This window comes from Pelecanus crispus, chromosome 15 (genome assembly GCF_030463565.1).
Source record: "Pelecanus crispus isolate bPelCri1 chromosome 15, bPelCri1.pri, whole genome shotgun sequence".
Taxonomy (NCBI): Eukaryota; Metazoa; Chordata; class Aves; order Pelecaniformes; family Pelecanidae; genus Pelecanus; species Pelecanus crispus.
In genome coordinates, this window is record NC_134657.1 from 6,621,711 (window position 1) to 6,645,127 (window position 23,417).

Below are 23,417 nucleotides of genomic sequence, written 5' to 3' on the forward strand. Positions count from 1 at the left end.
CGGCACGTTGTACAGCTGCCACGGCAATCGGATGCTTCGGCTCTCAGGATGTCTCGCCTTTGCGCAGGGTGCACGCTGGCCCTTCTGCATCGCCCAGCTCCTTGAGGGCTGGGTGGGTAGGAGTTGAGGCGTTCTAGTGAGGTGCCTCTGCTTTCATACTCTCTGCATGCCTGGTTCTTGCTCGTTGGGCTCTGCTGATGCGGTTTTAGGACTCCGAGGCCTGTATGAGGTTCCTGGCAGTACCCTACCTCTGGCCAGTGCTGATCTTTCAGGCAGACTTGGCACGAGGCGTACCCCCAGCCCTGTTGCTGAAGGATGTCGTGCGTTGTCGGGAAGCGCTCTGGTGACAGCTGCTTTCTCGGTGGGAAGGTAGCCAGAGTGCTAGGAATACGTGCTAATTTTAGCCTGCTGGGTGTTTGCTCCAGAAATGTGCTGTAGGTTTGCTTCATCATTTGTTTTCTCCTGTTTTTTCCTATTTGCACCCCCCCACACACACACGTTATCATATCCTTGAGGAACTCTGCAACACGAGCTGATCCTCACACCCCCTTGCAGATGAACAAGTTTACATCAGCTTGCAAAGCAACTGGTGTGCGTTTGGAAGAGGGTTGGCAGAAGTGACGTCTTACAGCTCAGCCAACTCAAGCAGTGCATAGAGAGGCTGAAGGCTTGGATGATTCGCTCTCAGCCACTCCAGTAGTCAGGCAAGGCTCTTCCTCTGGTGTAAGGAGTTGATGCTGTGTCAGGGAAACAGTAGCCACAGGGCAATGTCGGTTCAGGGCAGACTGTAGCCCCTGAGGTGTTTGGAAGGTCTATTTGTCCCCCAGCAAGGGAAGGCTTCCCTTCCTCATCACCCTCGTGTTGCTCTAACATCATCCCCTCCGTGCCCCGTCAGTGGAGATGCTGCCGGGCTCACAGCTCTGCTCTCGGCCCGAGTTTTCTCGCGGCGCGGGTTGGCGAGAGCGGCAGGTGGCAGTGCGAGCCCGCCGGAGGAGCCGAGGGCTGCGAGCAGGCAGCGAGGGCTGCAGGTGCAGCCAGGCAACGAGGTTGCGAGCAGGCAGCGAGGGCTGCAGGCACAGGCAGGCAGCGAGGGTTGCGGGCAGGCAGTGAGGGATGCAGGCACAGGCAGGCAGCGAGGGTTGCGAGCAGGCAGCGAGGGCTGCAGGCACAGGCAGGCAGCGAGGGCTGCGAGCAGGCAGCGAGGGCTGCAGGTGCAGCCAGGCAACGAGGTTGCGAGCAGGCAGCGAGGGCTGCAGGCACAGGCAGGCAGCGAGGGTTGCGGGCAGGCAGTGAGGGCTGCGAGCAGGCAGCGAGGGCTGCAGGCACAGGCAGGCAGCGAGGGCTGCGAGCAGGCAGCGAGGGCTGCAGGCACAGGCAGCGAGGGCTGCAGGCAGGCAGCGAGGGCTGCAGCTCGGGGCAAGCCTCCAGTCTGCACGGCAGCAGGCTTGGGGCTGTAGTGCTGCACGCACCCTGCCCCGGACACTCTCGGAGCATTGAGAGAACGCGGGGGGATAGACTTGAGGGGTCTGTGTCCCAGCGTCGCTCCGGCTCGCCTCTCTCCACCCCAGGTGCTGTTCTCGGCATCGCTCCTGAGTGCAAGTCCTGCAGCGGGCAGCTGTCCTGCCAGCGCAGCGAGCCAGCGCGCGACGCGGTTCTCCTGGGAACCACAGGGGAGAGGGAGGCGGTGGCTGCTGAAGGCACGGAATCCCTAGCACGGTGCCTTGGTCAGGAAAGCCCTCGTAGGCTGTGGGTGCAAGCCCGGCTGCCTCATTCGGAGCCTGCAAGCTGGGCTCGCAGGGAGCCAGGAGCTGGGGCCGGGAGTGCGGGTGCCAGCAGTCACCCATGTGAGCAGTCACCCATGTGAGCAGTCACCCAGGGCAGCGGTTTGCCCTTGGGAAGGCAGAGGATGAGAGGGCTGGGCAAAGAGTGCTTGGGCTCCTCGGCCGGAACAGCGGGGACCTGCGTGGCTTAGCACTGCGATGCGTTGCCTCCCTCCCCTGGGTTGCTTTTGCTTTGCTGTGTGTCTGCTTTTGGGCAGCTGTCCTGTACTTTTAGATCCAGACAGAGTTCTGTGTGCAAACCTTGTTTTATTTTATTTTTTTCTTCTTTGTTAAGGGGGGAGGCAGAGACATCATAAAACCCCTTCACCATTGCATATGGGTGGCTAGGTGGAAGAGGGGCTGGCTTCGTGCGGCGCGCGTGGGGGAATATCTGTTAACGGAGCGGCTGTCTTGCGGTCGCGATGCAGCACGTGCGCAGGCTATGGCACGCAGACCGCCAGCTCGGAGAAGTGCCTGCGGTCCTGGGAGAAGGCGACCTGCGTTCCCCGCTCCAGTGCTCCACGCTCAGGCATCCCTAAGCGCGTCTGGAAGACCGGTGTGCGGTCCAGTGTCGCATGGTAGGAGGGGGCTGTTTCAGAGTCATTAAGTGGGGAAACCCTACTCTTCAGAGGTGGCAGCCAGGCACCCCTTGTCCAGCACCGCCTGGCACGGGTGTTTTTTAGGAATGGTGTGAATTAACACCCCTTTCCGCTCCCAGCACGCGCAGCCATGAGGCTGGCCACCCCAGCCCCATCTCCCGCACCCTCTCCCCCGTCTCCCATTGATAGGGTTTAAAAGCTCTTTATTTCCAAGTGCTGCTCAGCAGGAGTCAAGCTGGGTCCTGCCAAGTGTTAAATGAAATAATTAAAATCCCCACTTTCTCCCCCTCCTGCTCCTTTCTCTGTAATGCTGGTAATTAGCCTGTAAAACTGCAGGAGAGGATGGGGAAGGGAGAATGTGTAAATGCCTTCTGCAGGCTCCCTCCTCCTCCTCCTCCTCCTCCTCCTCTTCCTCCTCTTCCTCCTCTTTGCCCTCCCTAGAGGAAGCACAAAATGGCTCTCTAGGCATTGGGTGCTGTCAGATAAATCCCAATTAGCTCCCTGCCAAACAGGATTAGCGAGAAGGGAGCCAGGTGGGGAATCAGCCTGACAACAGCAGGAGCTGGGGCTTCTGCAAGGTCTCTAGCTCGGTGAGGAGGGAGAGATTGACAGCTGTCAGTCAGATCCCAAAGTAGCACTGATTTTTTTTTTTTTTTTTTTTTTTTTTTTTTGCTGTTGCAGGCTGGTATGTGGCATCTGGTAGGCAGACATGGGGAGGTGAAGGAAACGAAACTGGTGTCTCCTGCTGGTGTTACCCCTTCCCAAGTAACCGGTGGCTTGAGGGCATGGGGTCCCACGAGATGCCTGTGAGCCCCCCCATCCAAGGTCAGCGCAGAGATGCAGGGCAGAGCGCGCGGGTTGTGCTGCTCCCAGTGCTGATGTGCCAGGGCCTGCCCAGGCTCCAAGACGGAGTACGCACCTCCTGCCAGCTCCGTGCTTCGGGAGCAAGAGGATATATATATATGGAGAGAGATATATATATACTGTCCTGCCACGCTGCGCGCACCCAGCTGCACCCGGCCCAGCCCCTTCTGCCTGTCTGATGCCTTTTGGCAGCAGCTGTGACATCCTTGCTGTGAAAGCCCAGAAATAAAACCCATTAATGGCACCAGGCTTTAAACTGGCTGGTGACCACATGGAGGCCTTAATGCATTGAACGCTTTCATTTAGAAAACTGGGCAGGGGGGAATATGGGTGAGCTCAAAGATAATGTTTTCTTGCCTGTAGTAGAGGAATAGCAGCTGTGTCTGAGGGTGTTAAATTGGCCCGCTGTCCCCCAACCCCCCCTCTTTTTTTGCCTGGCAGATGTGGTGACTTTCTGCCTCTTGCAGCCTGCTGGGGCTGGCCCTCCTCCGAACACCTGCAGCCTTAGCCAGGCTGCTTCCAGTCCCGAGCGGGAGGAAAGGGAGAAATGCCGCCGGCGCAGGCGCGTGGCGTCGCTCAGAGCAGGGGGGATGAGCAGTGGATGAGCTGCTCTGGAGCCTTGGCGTGGCTGCAGGATGGGTCCCTTCTGCCTGGGGCTGGCCGGGCTGGGCTCTCCCAGCGCAGACTGAGCCAGACGTAGAGGTGCCGGGGGGTTGGAGCTGAGCTGTCCATATGTCTTGGGTGCCTTTGGCTCATGCACAGCTACCTCTTTCCGCTTCACACCGGCCTGGAGCCGGTGGTGTGCGTTCAGTGGTGCTGGGCTCGCTGGCCAGCTCTTCAAGCTGCTCACTTCTGAGCTGAAGGCAGCTTTTATGTGCTCTTTTCCCTTGTCAGGTCTTGCTGTATTTTCCTGCCTGGTCCTTTGTGCACGGGTGTCAGAAGTGTAAAGGGAAGGGCTGAGCGTGTGTGGCGGGCACGGTTGGCAGAGGGAGCTGGTGGGAGACCGGCTGTCCCTGCGTGCTGTAGCTGGTGCAACAGGATGCAGGCATTTGTGCAATGTTGTAGCTGTACAGGGGTGCCTACGTGCTGCCAGCTCTGGGGAGGAGGGGGGTGACAGACAAAAACGACGACCCATGTGGATGGACCAGGCAAGCGTGACATCTCCCCAGTGCAAAAGGGTCTTTTGGTTATAAAGTCTCATCTGAAAGACTCGCAAGGGGCAAAGATGCAAGTGTGTCCCAAGTAGTTAACGATAGGATGAGAGGAAATAGGCTCAAGCTGCGTCAGGGGAGGTTTACATTGGATATTAGGGAAAATTTCTTCACGGAAACGGTAGTCAGGCATTGGAACAGGCTGCCCAGAGAGGTGGTGGAGTCCCCATCCCTGGAGGCGTTCAGAAAACGGGCAGACGTGGCACTTTGGGACATGGTTTGGTGGGCATGGTGGTGTTGGGTTGATGGTTGGACTGATGATCTTAGAGACCCTTTCCAACCTTAATGATTCCTAGCTTTTACTTTCATTATAAATAACCCAGCCACCAAGCCAGGAAATGCGAAATTGCTACTCTACCCTTAACTGGTTTAGTGGTGGCCTTGGCAGTGGTAGGTTAATGGTTGGACTGGGTGATCTTAAAGGTCTTTTCCAACCTAAAAGATTCTATGGTTCTATGTTTGCCTTTTCCCCAAGAGGGTGATGAGCCCGTCTGCCCACGTTGGAGTTTGAACCTGCCTCCTCCAGGATGCGAAGGCTGTTCAGCTCTGAGGCAGTGCTGCCCCTAAAAGTGGCCCCCAGGTGGCCGGAGGGGACAGAGTCCTTGCAGGCCTGGGAAGAAAGGGAGGATTGTGCGGTGCCTGATTTGCACGTGCAAACGTGCATGCAGGAGGATGCAAATGTCCTCACTTCCCTTTGGGGATTTCTTTCTCTCTTTATTCGAAGCCAAGCCTTTGGCCTTAGCCCGCATGTGCTGGGATTGCCAAGCGAGCACGACTCTGACACCCTACCGGGGGGGTGCGGGGTGTGGAGCAGGTCAGGAGGGGAGGGGGGTGCTGCCGGGCCGGCCTCGGCACGGCGAAGGCGTCGGGAAGCAGTTTGGCACCTGTGTCCCAGGGCAGAGCAGAAGAATGCAGGACCAGGCCAAGGTGGCCACACGGTGACCAAGCAAAGGAGAGGACCAGGGTGCTCTGCTCGCTTTTTGGGAAGGTCTTGGCTTCTTGTGTGATGCTCCAGAAATTCCCAGGGGGCTGCAGTAGCTGGGGGAGGGTACTGGAAATGGGGCAGCGGTGGCAGGGACCAGAGCTTACCCTTTGAGGGGAAAAATACTGGGTTGGAGGGGTGGGGGGCTCCATGTGTGGTGAGGTTAGGGGTCTCTGTCCAGTTGCCGGGGGTCTCTGTCCAGTCGCCAGGGCGCTCTGACATGCTGGGCCAGTCCTCATGCCTCATCCCTGGGGAAGGGAGGGGTGCTGTGCCATGTCCCAGGAGGCAGCCCCGTGGCCTCCGGTGCTGGCTGAGGAGCCCTTTTCCGCCTGGCTCACCAGCCCTCTCCCTAGCAGAGGGCTTTCTTTGCGAGGGGGCTCCTGAGATGGGTTCCTAGCGGGGGTCTGCTTGGGAGAGATGGCTTGGCAGAGTGTTTCCCGCTGAGGCCTCGTAGCGCTTGGGCTCTCAGGGGCTCTTCGCAGCCCCTGCACGTGTCGGGAGGAGAACGGCTCCTGGGCTGCATGCCGATCTGCCTTGCTGCTCGGACGTGAGGCCATCAGGACCCCTGCTTGTGTGGGCTCTCCTCCTGGCAGGGTGGTTAGAATGCAGCCCGTGCCTCGCAGCAAGCTGGGATCATGTTCTGCGAGTCCCTGGGGAGGGGAGGGAGCGATGCAGGTTTAAAGAGGAGCAATGTCTAGGACGTGACTTGGATTTCTTTCCTCCCTTCTCCGTTGTTCTTCTTCCCTGTACCGCTCTTGGCAAGTTGCACCTGCGGCGCTGGGACGCCCGGGCCGCTCCTGGCCCGGGTCTCCAGCAGAGAGGAGCAGCGCGGCTTTGCGGTGCGGCTCTAGGGCAGCTTGTGCCAATCCCACCAGGAGACCCTGCAGCCTCCTGACTCGTGGTGCCTTGCGATGCCCTGCTGAAGGACCACCCAGTCTCCTCTGCATCTCCCCGCTGGAGGGGAGAGTGGGTGGATTCAGCTTTCGTGTTTGCGTCCCTCGGGCTCCAGGTGGATTGCCAAGGCGAGGGAGGGAGGGGCAGCACAGCAAGAGCAGGCTGCGGCTGGGAGGGGTATGTGCTTCTCCTGTCTCAAGTTGCTGCTTTTTGGTGGAGTGGGTGGTGGGAATGCTGCTGTCCAGCCAGCTGGGCTCCTCCCCAGGGCTGTGCAGCCCTCGCAGCCGGAGTCGCTGGCGGAGCAGCGCAGGGGGCTCACGTGGAGCCACGGCACCCGGCCATCCCGGTAGGAGAGGAGATGCTGCCTAGGTGTGCAGCAGCGCTGCGGCCCGGGCTTGCGCGGTGGCTGCCAGCAGTGGCCAGGAGGAAGCTGCGCTTCCTTGCCTTCCTGGCTGCGGCAGCTGCCCGGTCGGTGCCGAGCAGGGGGAGACGGGAGGAACTTAAAGCAGCTTCCCTGCAATGAGCTTCCCAGTTTGACCACAGCAGCGTTACCCGCTGCCACATCTCCACAGCGCTCATCTTGCCCTATGAGCACGGGACGGGTGTTTGCGGACCCCTTCCTTGCCTTGCAAATGACAAAGCAGGGTACAGACAGCCCCACCACAGTGCCTGGGGGACGGAGGCTGCAAGAGTCCTCCTGTCCTATGGTTTGGACAATAAACCAGCTTCGGAAACTGCGGGGCTGTGTGTAGTCAGCCTGACAATAGCCCAGCTTCTGAAACTGCAAGGCTGTGCATATCAGCCCAGACTTGTGTTCAGGTGGCTCCGTAACCGGAGGGCCTTCCTCTCACAGAGTTTTGTTCATAGTCTCCAGAGCTGCTTTCTTCCTCCATGGTGAGGAAGAGCTCAGCCTGTTTGCTAAGGACCACGCTGCCTTTGAAGCGAGGTGGCAGGTCACGGTGCTCTAGACACATGGGACCGCGGGCAGGGAAACATCTTGCTGGGAGTTGTGTTTTTTGCCAGGGACGCCAGCTCACCAGAGACGGGGCTTCAGCCTGGAGAGGTGCTGTGGGGAGCAAGGCGTGGAGGCCCTGGGAACCTGGGCTTTTCTTGTGGGCACCAGGTATCAGTGCCTTTGGGAGTGTTTGGGCTGCCCTGCCCTGCCGTTTGCTTTTGTCCTGTTGCTGGACCTTCACTCGAGAAATCTGGCTCTTGGCCCTCACCTCCCTCTGGCTTTCAGCCCAGCTCTCCTCTTGGCAGCTTTCCTGTCCTTGCTGCCAGCGTCCTGCCCAAGGAAAGCGGTGACCAAGAGGCTTCTGGCTTCCCGAGGGCAGGAGTCCCCAGGTAGGCGAGGAAGAGAGCAGCAGCGCAGCTCGATGCTGCGTCTGCGTCCCGGCACCTCTTTTCTCCCCTCCGTGCTCACCTCCCCCTGCGCTGGCAGTGCCAGCACGGACCCAGAGCACGCAGCGGGTTCCAGCCCCGGCTGGGTTCCTGTGGCCGCAGCCTGGTCCTGCTCCCCAGACATTTGTGGTCCCTCGGGGCGTGCTGGGGCGTGTGGGTTATGCCTCCCTGCACCTCCAATAAATGCCCTAGAAAATAGTGCCATGGGGCTGCTCCTTGCAGGGCTCTGCTGCGCCGTGCCTCGGCCTCACCGCTGCCGGCCCTGGGGGTCTCAGCCCCCTCCGGGAGCCCCACGCAGGGGTGATGCTGGCGGAAGCGTGAGGAGTTTTGCCGCTTCTCAGCAGCTCGAGTGGGCGAAGGGGCAGGCGGGGAGGGGGGAGCGAGGCTTCCCCCCTAACCCAAGGGTGGGAGCAGTGCCCGGCGGGGCTGTGGAGCGCGGTGGGGGCCGCAGCCGTGTGTCCCGTCCCCCCCCCCCAGTCCCGGGGGAGCCGGGGCAGCGCGACCCCGCCGCCTTCTGCTCTTTGTCTGTGCCGCGCCCGCTCCCCCGGCCCCCTTCGCCTTCGCCTCCCCTTTGTTGGCCGCCGGAGCGCTCGGGAGGGGCTCGCCCCTTCCCCCCCCGCTTGCCGGGGGTCGACCCGCGGCTCCCGGAGCCGAGGGGGCGGGCGCGGAGCCCCCGCTGCCGGGGGCGGGGGGGGCACCGCCGGCCCCCGCGGGGCAGAGGAGCGGGCGGGGAAACTTCGGGGCGTGGGGCGGGCGCTCAGCCGGTTGCTCGGGCTGCTTTTCCTCGTTGCTCTGTTGTCTGATGCTGCGCGGCCCTTTCCTCACGCGTGGGGTGAACCTCGGGTGCTGGAATTAGGTCTCCGCGCTCCGGCTGCACGCCCACCCGCCCACCCTACCCGCCCGCCCACCCACCCACCCGGGGCGGCCGCCGCTCGCATCGCTATCGCCCGGTGTCTGCGCTGCCTCTCCATGCCGGGCTCCGCGGGGAGCTGGAATCTCTCCAGGAAGGACTGGCATGTCACAGCGGTGTGAGGAGGGGAGCTGGCCTGCCCCGGCCGCCGCCGTGGCGGTGACGGTGCCCGTGGTGGGCAGCGTTGCTCTCCGCTGGCGAGGGGAGAAGCCCACCGAGGGGGAGAAGCTGAGCTGCGGCCCCTTTTTGCTCACCGGAGGGCTCGGAGGGTGCCGGAGAGCTGGAGCCCAAGCAGGGGCGGCAGCAGGGGAGCGCTGTGCACCGGCTGCCCCGGAGGAAACCGGAGCCGAGCAGGGATGGATGTGCAGCGGCTGTGAAAAGAGCCTCGGCGCGGAAAGGGAAGCGCCTGCCCTCGCCCGGGGCGTGGGCCAACTGAGCGGCACCCTTGGGCTGCTCCTGGCACCCGGCTGCAGGGACCTGCCCCGGAGGGTCGGAAGCCGGTGAGCGCGGGGAGCGCCTGTCCCGGAGCAGCCGCAGCCGGAGGAAACGCACGGACAGTGGAGGAAGCTCGGCGTTCCTGGAGCAAGGCTGGTGCAGAGCCTGAGCGGGGAGTCGAGAGGCAGCTGCACGCTGCTGGGGTGGTGAGACCTCCTCTCCCATCCCCGCCCAGAGGATACGGATGTTGCCGAGGCTGTGAGCCTGAGCGGAGGGGTCCCATGCCGGCATCCCTCGTGCTGTCTCTGTCCCAGCCCTGCTCTCGGGATCCGTCGCGTGTTGGTGCTGTTCCCATTCTGGTAGCAGCTTCTCCCCGTCCTGGTGGGTTTGCCCACAGAACTTGAGCTCTCAGCACTTTTGCCTGAGGTTGTTTAGTTTGCTTTCTGCGGGCAGGTGTGGATTGACGCTTCCCTGGGCTGGAAGAGGGATTGCTGAGCGCAGGACTGTGGGTGTCCCTCTGGAGCGGCCTTGGACCTGACCCCTGTGCCTCCGAGATGGCAGATGTGGGGCCAAACTCTTGCTCCTGAAGGTGCCCCTGGCCCACCCTGCCCTCCTGCGAGCGGAGGATGGGAACCTCTGGGAAAACTTAGGTCTTGCGGCTGCCGAAGACGACTGGGGAGGGGGGAAGAGGGATCCATGTGAGCCTTGCGGCTACTCTGCCTTGGATGGGTCAGCGGCGGGTAGAGCTTCGGCCCGCAGCGTGACAGCTGAGCATGACGGCTTGCCAGTACCCCATGGCACCGGGGGCTTTGGAGCGGGACCGGATGTACCAGCACAAGGTCTCCTTGGTGGTGCGGTATTTCATGATCCCGTGCAACATCTGCCTCATCCTCCTGGCCACCTCGACGCTGGGATTTGCTGTGCTGCTCTTTCTCAACAACTGTAGGTGTCCCCGGGCGCGTGGAAGGAGCAGGGGAGGGAGAGGCAGGAGTCGGGGCAGCCCTCCCAGCCATCGGCTGGGCTTCACCCTGCACCCAGGTGCTCATCGCTTGCCTGCTGCTGGCTGGGGAGGAGCCGGGGAGGCGGCAACCTGCTCCGCAGCTCTGCCCTGCTTTTCCCTGAGACGGTGTTGGCCCCGAACCGCGGAGCGGAGTTGCGAAGGCGGGTGTGCGTGGGCCAGCTCCCCACCGTGCACGGTGCGCTCGCGCTCTCAGCTGCGCCGGCACCCTCCGTGTCCCGTGTCCCATTTCTCTCCCCGCCCCAGAAATACCGTGTCTGCCGACTTGCTGCGTGAGGTCTGAGCGCGGGTGATGCTTCTGGGGGGGGATGCAGTCTGCTTACAAGGTGGGGATCTCAGGAGGGCTGTTTGGGGGGTGAGGGGCAAAAGATGGGCTCCTGTGAGTCCTGCCCTGGCCAGGGGCTTCTGCTGCTCCCTCGTTACAAACTGCTGAACCCTCAGGGCCCTGTCACTGTGTGCGATGGGTGGGAGATGCGTCTCCTAGGCTGCCTCAGGATCCCTGCTCTCCACATGCTCTCTTGCTCTGAAGAATCAGCAGAGGGTTGAGGCAGGACAGAGGAGTTTTCCCTGCGGTTGGGCTGTCGATCTGATCCCCGGTGTGGCTGAGCAGATCGCACGCTTGGGCGTGGGTACATCCCCGTGTTGCCAGCTGCTCTAGGCACTGGGCTCTGTTGCCTTATCCTTGCTCAGGTTCTCACCCTCCCAACGCCCGGCTTTCTCTGGGCGCAGCCTGTGGAGCAGGACTCCATTGTGCAGCAGTTGTCTGTGACCTCTTTGATGCTGGAAAGTGCCAAACACCCGCTGTGAGAGAAACTTTTAGAGGGCAGGCAAATCCTTCAGCCCAGCTTTGGGATGCTCTGCTTCCCCTGGTGTGTACGTGGTTAGAAAAAAGCTGTATGAAACTGTACAACGTGCAAGCGCATTTACAAAGCGCTGTCAGGGGCACGGCCCAGGTGATGGCAGGGAAAGAGCCTGGTAGGGAGCGGTGTGCGCTCTGTCACGGCCTGGCTTTGTTGCCCTGGGCACATCGCTTAGCAGAGCGCAGTTTGACGCTGGCTTTAGGGTGTTTCCCACTCAGGATGCCACGGTCTGTGGAGCTATCTGCCTGGGAGGAACTCTTCTCGCCCTCCTGCTTAATCAGGGGTGACCCAACGTAGAGGGCTGGCTGGTGACGAGGCCGTGCCACCTTGCTCTGGGACCTGCGGTCACATCCGTAGGAGCTTGCACCTTCTGCTGCCCCAGGCCATCCCTTTCTCCCACCTTTGCCGCCTTGCCTCGGAGTCTGCAGCGTTCCCCGCTGCGGTCCCGCTCAACCCAAATGACTTGGTGAGTCAGCGCCCAGGTGGATGCGTTGTGTGAGAAGCGAGACGCGGCGCGATTTGCGTCGCAGCGCTGGTGAAACGGCACGCAGCGGGCTGAGGCAAGCCCCAGCCTGCCAAGCAGAAGAGGGCTGCTGCCAGATCCCAAGCCAGAGATGCTCCATCGATACAAGTGGGAGAGCCGGAGCCCCCGGCTCCTGTTCCTGCTGCTTCCTTCTTGCTGCAGGACCTCCCGCACGTTCCCTGGCCGTCGATGCCTGCTTGTGCAGGGCGGGTGTGCTGAAGGAATGAAGTGATGGCCCAAAAGCTGCCAGGGAGCTGTGGACAGAGGTCTGGGGGGGAGGAGGGGAGAGTGTGCAAAAAGGAACTGCTGATAGCCCTGTGTTTCTTTTTTCTTTGCAGACAAGCCTAATAGCTATTTTACTCAGACGCCGCCGACGCCGCGAGATGGTAAGTACACCGTCGCTTGCTGGAGCTCGGTTCCTGCGCTCAGGATGCACTTGAGAGTAAATGGCTTGAGCCTGTCGTGCTTCCTGCAGCTGACGGCGGAGCGGTGCCTCCTGACCCAGTGATCTATTTTGCAGCTGGGCTGGCTGCTCCCTGTGCCCGCAGCGGTACTGCATCGCACCCGTGCCCTACCATCGCCCCTGCCCTGGGGATGCAGGAGCATGACCCTCCGGGGCGAGGAGGGAGGGGAGGGCAGAGCGATGGTCCCTGGTTGCTCCCTGGGAGGCAGAGCAGCCCTTTCTCTGCAGAGGGTTTCCCGGGTGGCTGTGGTGGAGGTAGGGAAGGGCTGGAAAGGGAGATGGGGTCTTCTGTGTGCTCCAGCAGTTTGCAGAGATTTACTGGTTTATCTGCTGAGGCCGTGGAAGGGAGGGGACTGGAGAAAGGGACCGTATCCTTAAAAGTGGCAGCGTTGAATCCAGTGGTTATTCTGTGTTTGTGCCCTAAGGGTCTTTCTGGATTTTGGCAAAAGGAGGGGGGAAGCAGAAGGAGGTGCAAAAGGCTTGCTGCTCTGCAAGCACAGAGGGGGGGGGGGGGAAAAGGCAAATGGCATGTGTGCCCACGGTATGGGCAGAGTTGCAGGTGAGGGAAAGACCATGAGAAGGTGATGGGCTGTTAGCATGAGGAAATAGCCGGAAACAGTGTTCTGCCTCCCTTTGGTCCCTCCTTTTTTTTTGGTGTAGCATCAGAGCCACCCAGGGGAGGACAGGGAGGGCGGTGAGTAGTTTCAGCTTGTGAGGTCTGGAGCTCAGGGCTGCATCTTGCGGGGGCCTGGGCAGCAGACGCCCTCCCTGCCGCCCCCACCCTGCCCTGAGAGCAGGCGCAGGGCAAGCAGGGAGGGACACGGGCAGTGATGTGGACACGGTGTCTTCCCGGGACTCTCTGCTGCCATAGCAGGTCTTGGTCTTGCTGGGAAAGGACTGGAGTGGGTTGTGCTGGCTCAGGACAGCAGGAGGTTAAATGGACACTAAGCAGGTAGGAATCTCTCCAGCGCAAGTATGTGGGATGTGGGCTGAGCAGCTCCGGGAGAGGTGGTTTTTTGAGGCTAGCAGAGGTTGCTGAGATGCTCTTGGCTGTTCATTAAATTACTGCTTCTGCTGCGCAGCCAAAGTTGAATCATCCCAACCCATCCAGTCTTGGATCAGTCAGCTACTAACACTGTATAAATGCTACCAAAAAATCTGTTGTGCCTGTGCTCCAGCTGGCAAAAGGTTTCAGCTGTATCAGCATCGAGAGCAAAATGGAAGCTGGTGTTCAGCTGGTCATCAGGCATCTCCGCTGCCCTGGCCAGAAAGGGTGTGGGCACGTGAATTCTGGGGGGCTGTAACGCGGCCCTCCTTCCTTTCCCCTCCTTGCTTGGGTCCCACGGGTTTCTGCTTCTGGGCTCTCCTAAGAATTCTGTCCGCACTTCCAAATTTTCACCTTGCCGGTCATGAGGCAGCATGGTGCTCTCCTTGTCCTCTTCCAGAGTTTTTGGTCCTCCCCTGGCAGAGCGGGTGGGACAGCACCTGGGTTTTGTATGGACTTGCGTTTTCCCTGGATCTGGGGCTCTCAGCTGTGGTTTGCCTCTCGCCTGTGGATTCCAGGGTGTCTGATGAGCAGTGCACTCACCAACACCTCGCACCTCCTCTCTGGGCTTACTAAAGCCTTCTGGCTTCACAGACTTGTAGGAACTTTTGGTTTTTGAGGCCATGCTGTTATCACTCAGTGGCTTTAAAAGCTGTTGGATGCAGGCAGGCAAGCACATGCTCAGATAATGTCATCATAGGAGCTTTGTTTTCTCTGAAAATCAGGCTTAAAATGCCCTGCTTTCTGCTGGCAGGCTGTTCAGTCACCTTCCCCAGCCTCCGAGTTTCACGTGCACAGATAAGAACCTAGAAGAAAACAGCAGCCAATTAATAACACGTTTGTTTCTTTCTTTCTTTCCATCTCTGATGGGGGTGGGGAAGGAGGCGGGGGAGAAACGGATGCTAGATAAAATGTGATTAATCTATAATTGGACCAGAGAAGACATCTAAAGCAAAAATAAAAACGAACGTAGGTGTAACTCCTAGCTTAGGGCTCCAAAATATTAGCAGCCCAGCCCATCCAGATGTCATACTCCAAAAGATCTCTGGTCCCCACAGGAGATGGAAAACTACCACCCTTGGTGGGTTGCCAAATGAGGTGCCTCCTTTTGCAGGTCTTAATACGGTGCAAATGCCCCGCGTCGTCTTTGGGAAGCGTTTCTGGGCAGAGGGGAGCACAGGGCATGGGGAAGAGGTCCCCGTTGGGGCGAAGGGGCTGGTCCCTGCTGCTTCGCCCATGCCGGAGGGACTGGCAGTGTTCATTGCCTGGCCCGGCTTGGAGACGTGGCTCTGGTCCTGCGTACAGTCCGCTGCCTTAGATGGGGCCATGCTTCTACTTCTGCCTGCTGGGATTTGGCTGAGGTTTGCTGGGCGAGGCTCTCCCGTCCTAGGCTTGCTCTCGGGGTGGCTTTGGTGGGACAAGGCGCTGTGCTAGTGCGAGCTGTGCCCAGCTGGCCGACTGTTTGGGGAGGGCTGGTTGGGGAGCCACCAAACCCTTCCTTGTTCCCCTAACCAGCCACATCTGAGAGGGCCGGGCAGGGGAGGGTCTCTGCCTCGCTGTACCACGTTCCTTTCCCCAGGCAGTACCTGGTGGTGCGACAAAGGCGGCAGGCGAGGATTCGGTGGGTCTGGCGGGCTGTGTGCGCTCTGGGGTGGGGACTGTGTCCCAGCATGAGAATGTGACGGTGCCAGTGTTGAGCACAAGCAGGGCCCGTCGATTGCTTCTTTTCCAGCTAGGCTCCTTCAGCATTGTCACCTCTTGATCCTTCGGGGCCCGATCCTCAACTTCTACAGGTCTGCACAGCTCTGTGGCGAGCAGTGGGTTGCCACCAGCTGGCAGCCTGTGCCGTGAGCCAACAGATCTCTGCCCACCGGTACCAGCTGAGGATCCGCAACTTGGTATTTCTGTCCAGAAACCCTGTTACTGGAAGGTTTGCTGTGGTCCTTTCCCCTTCCAAATGGTGGTGCAAAGCTAGACAGAAATCGTCGTCTGCCTTGGCAATGTCAGACCTCAGTTTTCGTCTGAAGGAGGTGGCTTCCCACACCTTGGGCATCTTTTCTGCAAAGACCCTGTCCTGCATACAGAACAGGTGCTGCAGCCTTGACCGCTCCCCCGGTGCTCCAGCAATGCTGGGGGTGAAAGACTTTGCCAGCCAGCAGGAAGGTGTCTCTAATTAGCACTTGTGTGCTGTTTATCTCTTCCGTTTCTTCCAATACTGATTTCTACCCTAGAAAACTCTTCAGCCACGCATTGATTTATGGAGCAGTCTCTGCTTCATTTTGAAACAAGGCCATTAATGCTGTTAACTCGCCGCTTTCTTCCCAAATCTCCTGCACCTCTGGCATTCCTGCAGCTGGGCAGGGGATTGTTAAGCTCTATAAGGTCTTGAGCCTGGCTTTCTTTAATGCGGTGCTCTGTGAAGGCCGTTGCCTTTTCCCCAGCTGAGGGACTGGCCCGTGGCATCCAAGCTGGCTGATTCTTCTCCTGGTTTAGTGGGCATGGTGGTGTTGGGTGGACGGTTGGACTGATGATCTTAGAGGTCCTTTCCAACCTTAATGATTCCTAGTTTTTACTTTCATTATAAATAACCCAGCCACCAAGCCAGGAAACACGAAATTGCTACTCTCCCCTTAATTGGTTTAGTGGTGGACTTGCTAGTGTTAGGTTAATGGTTGGACTGGGTGATCTTAAAGGTCTTTTCCAACCTAAACGGTTCTATGATTCTGTGATTCTTGTCAGTGGTAGGCAGGAGCTGGGGAGTGTCTGTGCGGGGAGCTGGAGAGGGGGTGGATGTTGGCTCAGCTGCGGCCCCCCGGGGCACGAGTGCTCTGGAGGGGGGGCTGGCAGCTGCGGTGCAGGGGGCAGGCAGGGTGGGCTGAGCCTTCCTGCATCCCCTGGGGTGAAATAAATGGTGGGGGAGGATTTGGAGGGTACCTCCTCCCCGCTCCTTGTTCTTGCAGCGTCTGTGATGAGAGGTTTGATTTCTGTTTGTTTGCACCATCCCTTGGTGGAGTTGCGTGCGGGAGGCGAGATTGCTTTTGTTGTTTGCTCTGGGGAGGGCAGGGAGAACAATGAGCCCACTTGGAGCCGTGAAGCCAGAGCTGGGCTGGCTGCTCAGATGGATCAATAGGATGAGGCACCGGGCTCTTGGGGTCAGCTCCGCATCATCCCTCTCTTCCTGCCACCCTCCTCCCCCGGGTGCTCCGCAGGGATGCGGAAAGCCCTCTCGGCTTTGTTAGCGAGGTCTGCGTGGAGCGCGATGGCACAGCCAATGGCAGACAGCACCGGAGCCAAGAGCAGCAAGCGGGGGACAAAGCTGACCCGCTCGCGTGGGAGCCAGGGGAGGAGAGCAGGGCTCTGCCTCGCTGGGGGCAGTTTTGGCTCTGACCGTGCCGGCGCACACGCTCTGCTCCCGTTCCTGGTGCGGGCAAACCTCCTCCCCATTCCCCGGTGTGAGCAGAGGTGAGGGGCTGAGCGCGGAGCAACGCGGCGTAAGCTGCAGCTGGGACTTCCCCGGCGGGGTCCGGGCAGCACCCTCCGCCCGTGCGGTCTCCCAGCCCTGCGAGGGAGAAGGAAGCCCTCTCGATGCGGCGCAGGCTCGGGAAGCATGTTTAGCCCCTTTTGCTCTCGCCAGCTCTTTGGTCTGGCAGGTTTGGATTTCTTGCTGGCCCCAGCAGCTTTCTGGATCAAGCACAGGAGTGCATCCTCATCTCAGAGCTACATCTTGCTTCAGCCTGTCTCCAACAAGCATCCTTCATGGATGGGGAGGGTCACGATAGCTCGCCAGGCTGGGGGGAGCCGGCCCTTTTGCTGGCATCCATGCACCTTTGCAGATGTGTTAATGGCACCAGCAAGCTGTGGGTCGTGTCTCTGCTGGGTTTGGAAACATCTGAGAAGGCTGAGAGGGCTGGACATCCATTTCCTTTTGGCGAGCATGGATAGAGTGATGCTGGCCCGACCCGTCGCACCGGGCCAAGGGAGCCGCGCTGAACGCTTGTTTATGGATGTATAAAAGCAGCAGTGACGCATGAGATGAGGACATCTGAGAAATTAAATATTGGAAAAATGCTTTCTTGTTCCTGGCAGCCCCATAAATACAGGGTTTGCAGAACTCGTCCAGGCATGGGGTTAGGCAGAGAAAATGCTGGTGCAGGTGGCTTTTCAAGTCTGCATAGGAAATCTGTTAGCAGATTAATCCTGCAATGCTCTCGGTCCCAGGCATGGTCTTTCACCTGGCCGCTGCCTCTCTTCAGCACCCCGTTACGGCTTTGCCTTGTCAGGTCCAGCTCCCTTTCCCCTCCAACGGGGCCCCCTCTCCAGATAGCATCCCCTCTGCCATGGAGAGAGAGACAGCCACATGCAGCGTTGCGAGGACCGGTCCCCGCGGTCCTGCTGGTGGCCATCTCCGCCTTCACGGGGTGCGCACGGCGCCGCATGTTACGGAGCATCTGGTCTGTGCCGGGGGGGTGTTAGGAAATGCTCCCCACCTGTAGATGACTCTGAGTTGGGGCAGAGCGAGCGTTACCTCGGCTGCGCTGAGGCAGCGAGAGAGCCTGGAGGGTGGATGTGCCTTGCTGCCCTGCAAAAGGGGACCGTTCTGCTAGGGACAGCCGCGTGGTGTGGGGAAGCGGGGTTTCGTGACCTCTCTGCTCTCTTCCAGCCCCGTGTCCGCGTGCGTTGGCAGCTGAGGAGGGGATGCCCGGGAAGGCAGTGTGCGGGGAGAGGCTTTACCGGGCTGCGCAGGGCTGTGGTGCTCTTCTAGGGGTACTTTGAGGGGGCTGAGTGGCTTAATTCCTATTGGGGGTCATTGGCCGCCTAGTTCAGGGGTGGGGACTAGGCTGGAGTGAGAGAATGCCCAGAAGCAGCCCAGGAAGAAGGCGGCTTTGGGTATGATGAAGGGGATCATTCCATATCGTGGGCCTTTTTGGACAGTAGGGGTGTGGTGACCTTGGAATGTGCTTTCTCGTACAGTGTCTCGTCGTCCTTGGATTATAACTGGGATTATGGAGAGCAGGCCTAGGGCCAGGAGTTGTGATGAGTTGTGGTGGAACCATATGATTAAACCTGAGGTGGTAAGGTGGCAGCTGCTCCGAAGATGGGTCAGGGGCTTGGATCTACTGTGTGGTAGGAGTGTGCTTGGTGAGCCACTAGATGTTTTCTTGTAAATATAGGCTTAGGAGGATGACAAAGACATAGGCTTGCATCACAGCGCTGTCTGTACCCAAGCAGCAGCCACATATCAGAGGTCCCAGTCTTGCTGCTCCTGTTTGATACTTCTTCAGGGGAAGACGCTTCTTCCTCTTACGGTTTAATGAACATCCCATAATTCTGATGAACAGCGTCGTCTGGCCAGTAAGCTATTGGCACGGATGTAGCGAGGGGGAAATAATTGCCTTGGGCTTAGAAGTCATGTAAGGCGCTTACCTCCCCGTGCCTGCTGTGCCTGGTTACGCGTGCTGCCCACAGCCTACCTGCGGCAAGAAGGCGAAACCTTGCGGCGTGTTGGCGGGGAGAAGGCTGGGGCTGGCCCACGCCTCGGGAGACGCGCGTGCTGTCCGTACCCTCCTCCCGCCGCCAAATTCACGCTGAGCCCTTCCTTCTCCGGTCCCCGTCGGAGAGAGTACTGGGAGGCAGCCTTGGGCTTTTAGTTCCTCAAAGGAGCCAGGTGGCTCTGCGCCTGCTCGGGGGGACAGGGGAGGGGACACTCGACTGCCCTGGGAAGAGAGCCATGAAAATATAACTTAAAACACAAGCTCTTCAATTTTGTTCACTTTGTGCATGGCAGTACTGGAACACCCTGCTGGCTTTGGCTGCTAATCCCAGCCTGTTTCTCTTTTGACACAAGCCAATATAAGACTTGGATGCCGCAAAATGAATTCGCAGCGCAGGCTTTGTGGCGGGGCTGCTCTCAGTTGGTAGGACGGGAAGGTGTTGCAGACCTGTCTGTTTTTTGCCCACAGATGCATTTTTGCGGTCCTTGGTCTTTTCTGACCACCCCACACTCTCTTCCTTTTGCACCCGTGCTTTTCCCGGCCCCAGCCCTCTCCCGCATGTACGGTTTGAAATGTCGGGAGCTGACTTGCAGCAGCAGGAGTGGGGAAAGCAACCCGCTCCAGCAGTAATCCGTCTTGCTATGGCCTCGGGCCGTGGCATCCACCCGTGTCAGCTCCCCACCTAGCAAATGCTGATGGACAGCGGGGCTGACGTTAAGCCTTGCCGGTGCTCCTTGCAGGCCCGCAGTGGCTGCTGGGCTGCTCTGAGCTCTCCTCTCTGCGTCGAGAAGCGGCACAGGCGTGTGTGGGGAAGGTGCTCCATGGAGGCACGTGTGTTGGGGCACGGGCTGCCCCGTGGCCGTGGCGGCTCAGCGGAGATACTCTCCTGCTTGACTGCGCCGTCAATATTCCCCTCGCAAGCTCCGTTGTGCTGAGGAACGACTCCTTCGCCGAGGCCACGTGCGGAGAAGCGTGGTGGGGAGCAGGGAGCTGTTCGCACCCCGCGCCCGAACGCCTTGCGCCCTGCCGCACGGCACGGGGGTGGCCCGTCCCCGAGGCAGGCGGGCAGAGCCCGGCCGGCCGCTGGCTCCAGCAGCGTGGGCGCTGGTGGTGGTTCTGCACCTCCGGCTGCGTCAGCCCGCGGGTGGCTGGGCCGAGGCTGGCGTCGCTGAGCGAGGAGGGACTGGGAGCATCGGAGCATGGCGGGAAGTCTTGTCACACATCACAGAACAGAAGAAAAAAAAAAAATCGCGCTCTCTGCACAAGGTGAGAATTTTTGTGCCAGGCTTCTCAGCAGCTGCTCCCTTTTAATTACACAGTGCCTACTCCTTCTCTAAGTCTTCATTGCAGCACAGGCTGAATCGCTGACCTGCTGCGCTGCCGGTACGGCGCTTGCGCCCGCTGCCTCCTCGGGCATGGGGGTGGACCCGGGGTGCTCTTCTGTTTGCCCCAGGATCCTGGGCAATTCACGCCTCCAGGGTGAAGCTGGCCATCCCCTACCTGGCCCAGGGGGTCCCGCACTGAATCATAGAGTAGAATCATAGAATCATTGAGGTTGGAAAAGACCTTTAAGATCATCCAGTCCAACCATTAACCTACACTACCAAGTCCACACTAAACCAATCAAGGGTAGACTAGACTAAACCATGTCCCAAAGTGCCACGTCTGCCCGTTTTTTGAACACTTCCAGGGATGGGGACTCCCCCACCTCTCTGGGCAGCCTGTTCCAATGCTTGACTACCCTTTGAAGGGGGAAGGGGATATAAACGTCGCACCGCGGTTAGGTCTTTGGCTTCCCCTTTTTTCTTGCTCATATTTGCACCCTGTGGCAGTGAGGCAACAGCTCAGGAGCCAGGACTGGGGGCTGCTTGTGGAGCTTCATCCCCATGCCCTCGCCCCACGGCCCAGCCTGGCTTTCTTGCCTGCTGCCACAGTGGGAGCGATGGCTTCTGTGCCTGGGCTCTGCACCCCGAGCACCGCAGCAAAGTGTGCTTCAGCCGAACCAGCTCAGACTGCTTCAGGGTTGCTCTGGAGAGAGGAGAGATGCTAAACATAGCTCTTCAAAAGCTGAGCGGTAGATAAGGTAGCAGCAGTTATTAGACACCACTTTTGATCTCTTGAGAGCATTTTCTTCTCCATTTACAGTGAGGTTTGAGCTTTCTCTCGGGGATCAATTTATGCACTTTCATGTTACGTGGCTTAAGTGTTAGAGGGGGAGTAGATGGGACAACTGCTAAGGTGTTCCTGGTTTTCCCTGTATCAAGTCCTTGCTAAGGTTGCAGATCGCCAAGCTGGCCTCGCTCTCCCCACACCTCTGCCTCACGTCTCCCAAGACTCTCCTCCAGGCGTTGTGACAAAGAAATGGCATTTGTCTTGCTTTGTCTTCTCTTCCCCTTGGTCGTGTCACGCTGAAGTCGGTGCGTGATACCTTTCAGAGAGAGCTAGTGCATCGCTACCAGCTCCCAAGTTAGCCCGCTGCAAATACCACCTGGCGCTGTGCTGTGGCAGAGGCTTTCTTGCCAAGCGAGCGACGTTTTTTGCAGGAACGTGCCCCGAGGTTGCAGTGACGCAAGGCGTCTGGGTGTTGTGCAGTGGGAGGCAGCGAGCAGCTGAGGGGAGGCCGGGCTTAGCGCAGACCCTGTGGCTTAGGGATGCGGTCGCTACGTTTAATACTTCGTATGAAGCGTGGAGGGAGAGCAAAGGACAGCAGGAGGCATGAAGCTGGCTGAGACCCCCCAGGGTATGAGCAAGCTCCGTGCAAAGAGCGTGAGTAGACCTTGCAGAGTGCCCGGCAGCCTGGGAAAGGTTGGCAAAGGGCGGTGCGCTGGCTTTGCCGACCGGGCAGCTGAGCGCTGGCTTTGGACCGGCTGCAGCTGGGGAGGAGCCGGCTTTCCCTCCAGGCGTCCAGAGGCTGCTGCAGCCCTCCTTTCCTTGCTGAGCTCTCTAATCTCCCTGATTTGTAAACACTTTGTTTTGCAGAGCGTGGCCTCTGCAGGCAGGTGGGAGCAGGTTAAAACAATCCAAGTATTTTTTTTTTTGTTTCTCGCCCTTGCCTCCCTCCCTCGCGTGGGCTACGTACAGGCTGCCATCCCATCTGGGTGCGCTCTTTCTGCGCGCTGGGTGTTGTGCTGCGGCGTGGCTCCTCGGGGCAGATTCCTGCTCTTGGCCGCTCGCTCTGTGGCGAGGCTGGGGGGGATCTGTGTGCGCGGGGGTGCGCAGGCAGGGCAGCGGGAGCCCGCTGCTGAGGCTGGCTTCTCGTTCGCATCCCTCGTGGAGCGCGTTTGCAAACTGCTCCGCTCTCTGATGGAGGTTGATGAATTCTTCTAGTGATTAGGAGCCGTGACAGTCCGCTTGGAGCCGCTCTCGCGGGGGGCTCGTGACAGATTGGCGAGAGAGTCTTTTAAGATGATGTTTGATTTGCAAGAGTGACTTTGATGTTTTAGACCCAAGAACATGATGCTTTCAACTTCTCCTTGCTCACCCTGCCCTGCCTGCCCCCAGCACCGCCTTCGCCTCGCTCACTACCATCTCTTTGCCTCCGGCACATGATTTTGCTTTCAGATCTTTCAGCCGATCAACTTTTTTCCTTGCTGTCCACCCCTCCTGACCCCCAATTATAGACTGTGTGGTCAGCTCTCCTCCCTCTGCTCCTCTGTCTGCCTTGGCCCGTGCTGCCCGCGTTGCCGGGTGGGGACGGGCTGCAGTGCTGACTGCTCTGTTAGATGCCACTCATGGTGGCTTTTAGAAGTGAAGAGTTTTTTTCAGGCAGCCGGGCTGTAAAAGGTTGCGGCTGGTGACGACCACGTTTCTGGGCTTCCCCTCGCTGTCTCCCCGTGTGACGCAGGAGCGCAGAGCGTGTTCGGGGGTGCTGAACTAACACGCTGATGTCTCAGGAGGTGATACCTGGCTTCCCAGAGATCTCTGGCACATGTAGAGCTCTGCAAGCAAGATCCTTGGAGAGCTGAGAGCATCACAGAGGCTCCCAAACTGGATGGTGGATGCCTACCATTCTCTCAGCTTCTTAAGGACTTTCCATCCTTAGAACATGTCAGCTTGAAAAACTTTAAGTGGTCTGGGGACTTGTTCTGGAGAGATTCTCGCAGCCTTGGGGACCACAGATTTGCAGGTGCAGTGTAGCTCAGCTCCATGGCTAGACTGTGGAAATAAAGACGTGCACAATCCTGATGAGCGTGGAGGTGCTGTCCTCCCCATCCCCTTTGGTGCCTGTTGGGCTGTACGCAGGGGTGCTGGCAGTACCTTCAGCCAGCGTTTGCCCCAGCCGGCTGCTGCCCAGGCTACCTGCAGCTTTCCAGATCCGTATCGGTGGCGTTGCATGAAGTCACTGTCCCATTACTCAGCGCTGGTGAGGCCGCACCTGGAATACTGTGCCCAGTTTTGGGCCCCTCAATGTAAGAAGGATATTGAGGTGCTGGAGCGTGTTCAGAGAAGGACAACAAAGCTGGGGAAGGGTCTGGAGCACAGGGCTGATGAGGAGCGGCTGAGGGAGCTGGGGGTGTTCAGTCTGGATAAGAGGAGGCTGAGGGGAGACCTGATCGCTCTCTGCAACTCCCTGACAGGAGGGGGCAGTGAGGGGGGTGTTGGTCTCTTCTCCCAAGTAGCTAGCGACAGGGCAAGGGGAAATGGGCTCAAGGTGCGTCAGGGGAGGTTTAGGTTGGATATTAGGAAAAATTTCTTCACGGAAAGGGTGGTCAAGCATTGGAACAGGCTGCCCAGAGAGGTGGTGGAGTCCCCATCCCTGGAAGTGTTCAAAAAACGGGCAGAGGTGGCACTTTGGGACATGGTTTAGTCTAGTCTACCCTTGATTGGTTTAGTGTGGACTTGGTAGTGTAGGTTAATGGTTGGACTGGATGATCTTAAAGGTCTTTTCCAACCTAAACGA

General features: G+C 59.2%; 1 protein-coding gene across 1 annotated transcript in view; it reads left to right on the forward strand.

Annotated features, from left to right (window-relative positions):
- Positions 1-23,417, forward strand: part of AGRN (agrin) — a 131,317-nt gene that overhangs the window by 54,537 nt on the left and 53,363 nt on the right. The window contains 1 exon segment of the mRNA XM_075721584.1: positions 11,856-11,903. Coding sequence (XP_075577699.1) covers positions 11,856-11,903 — 48 coding nt within the window.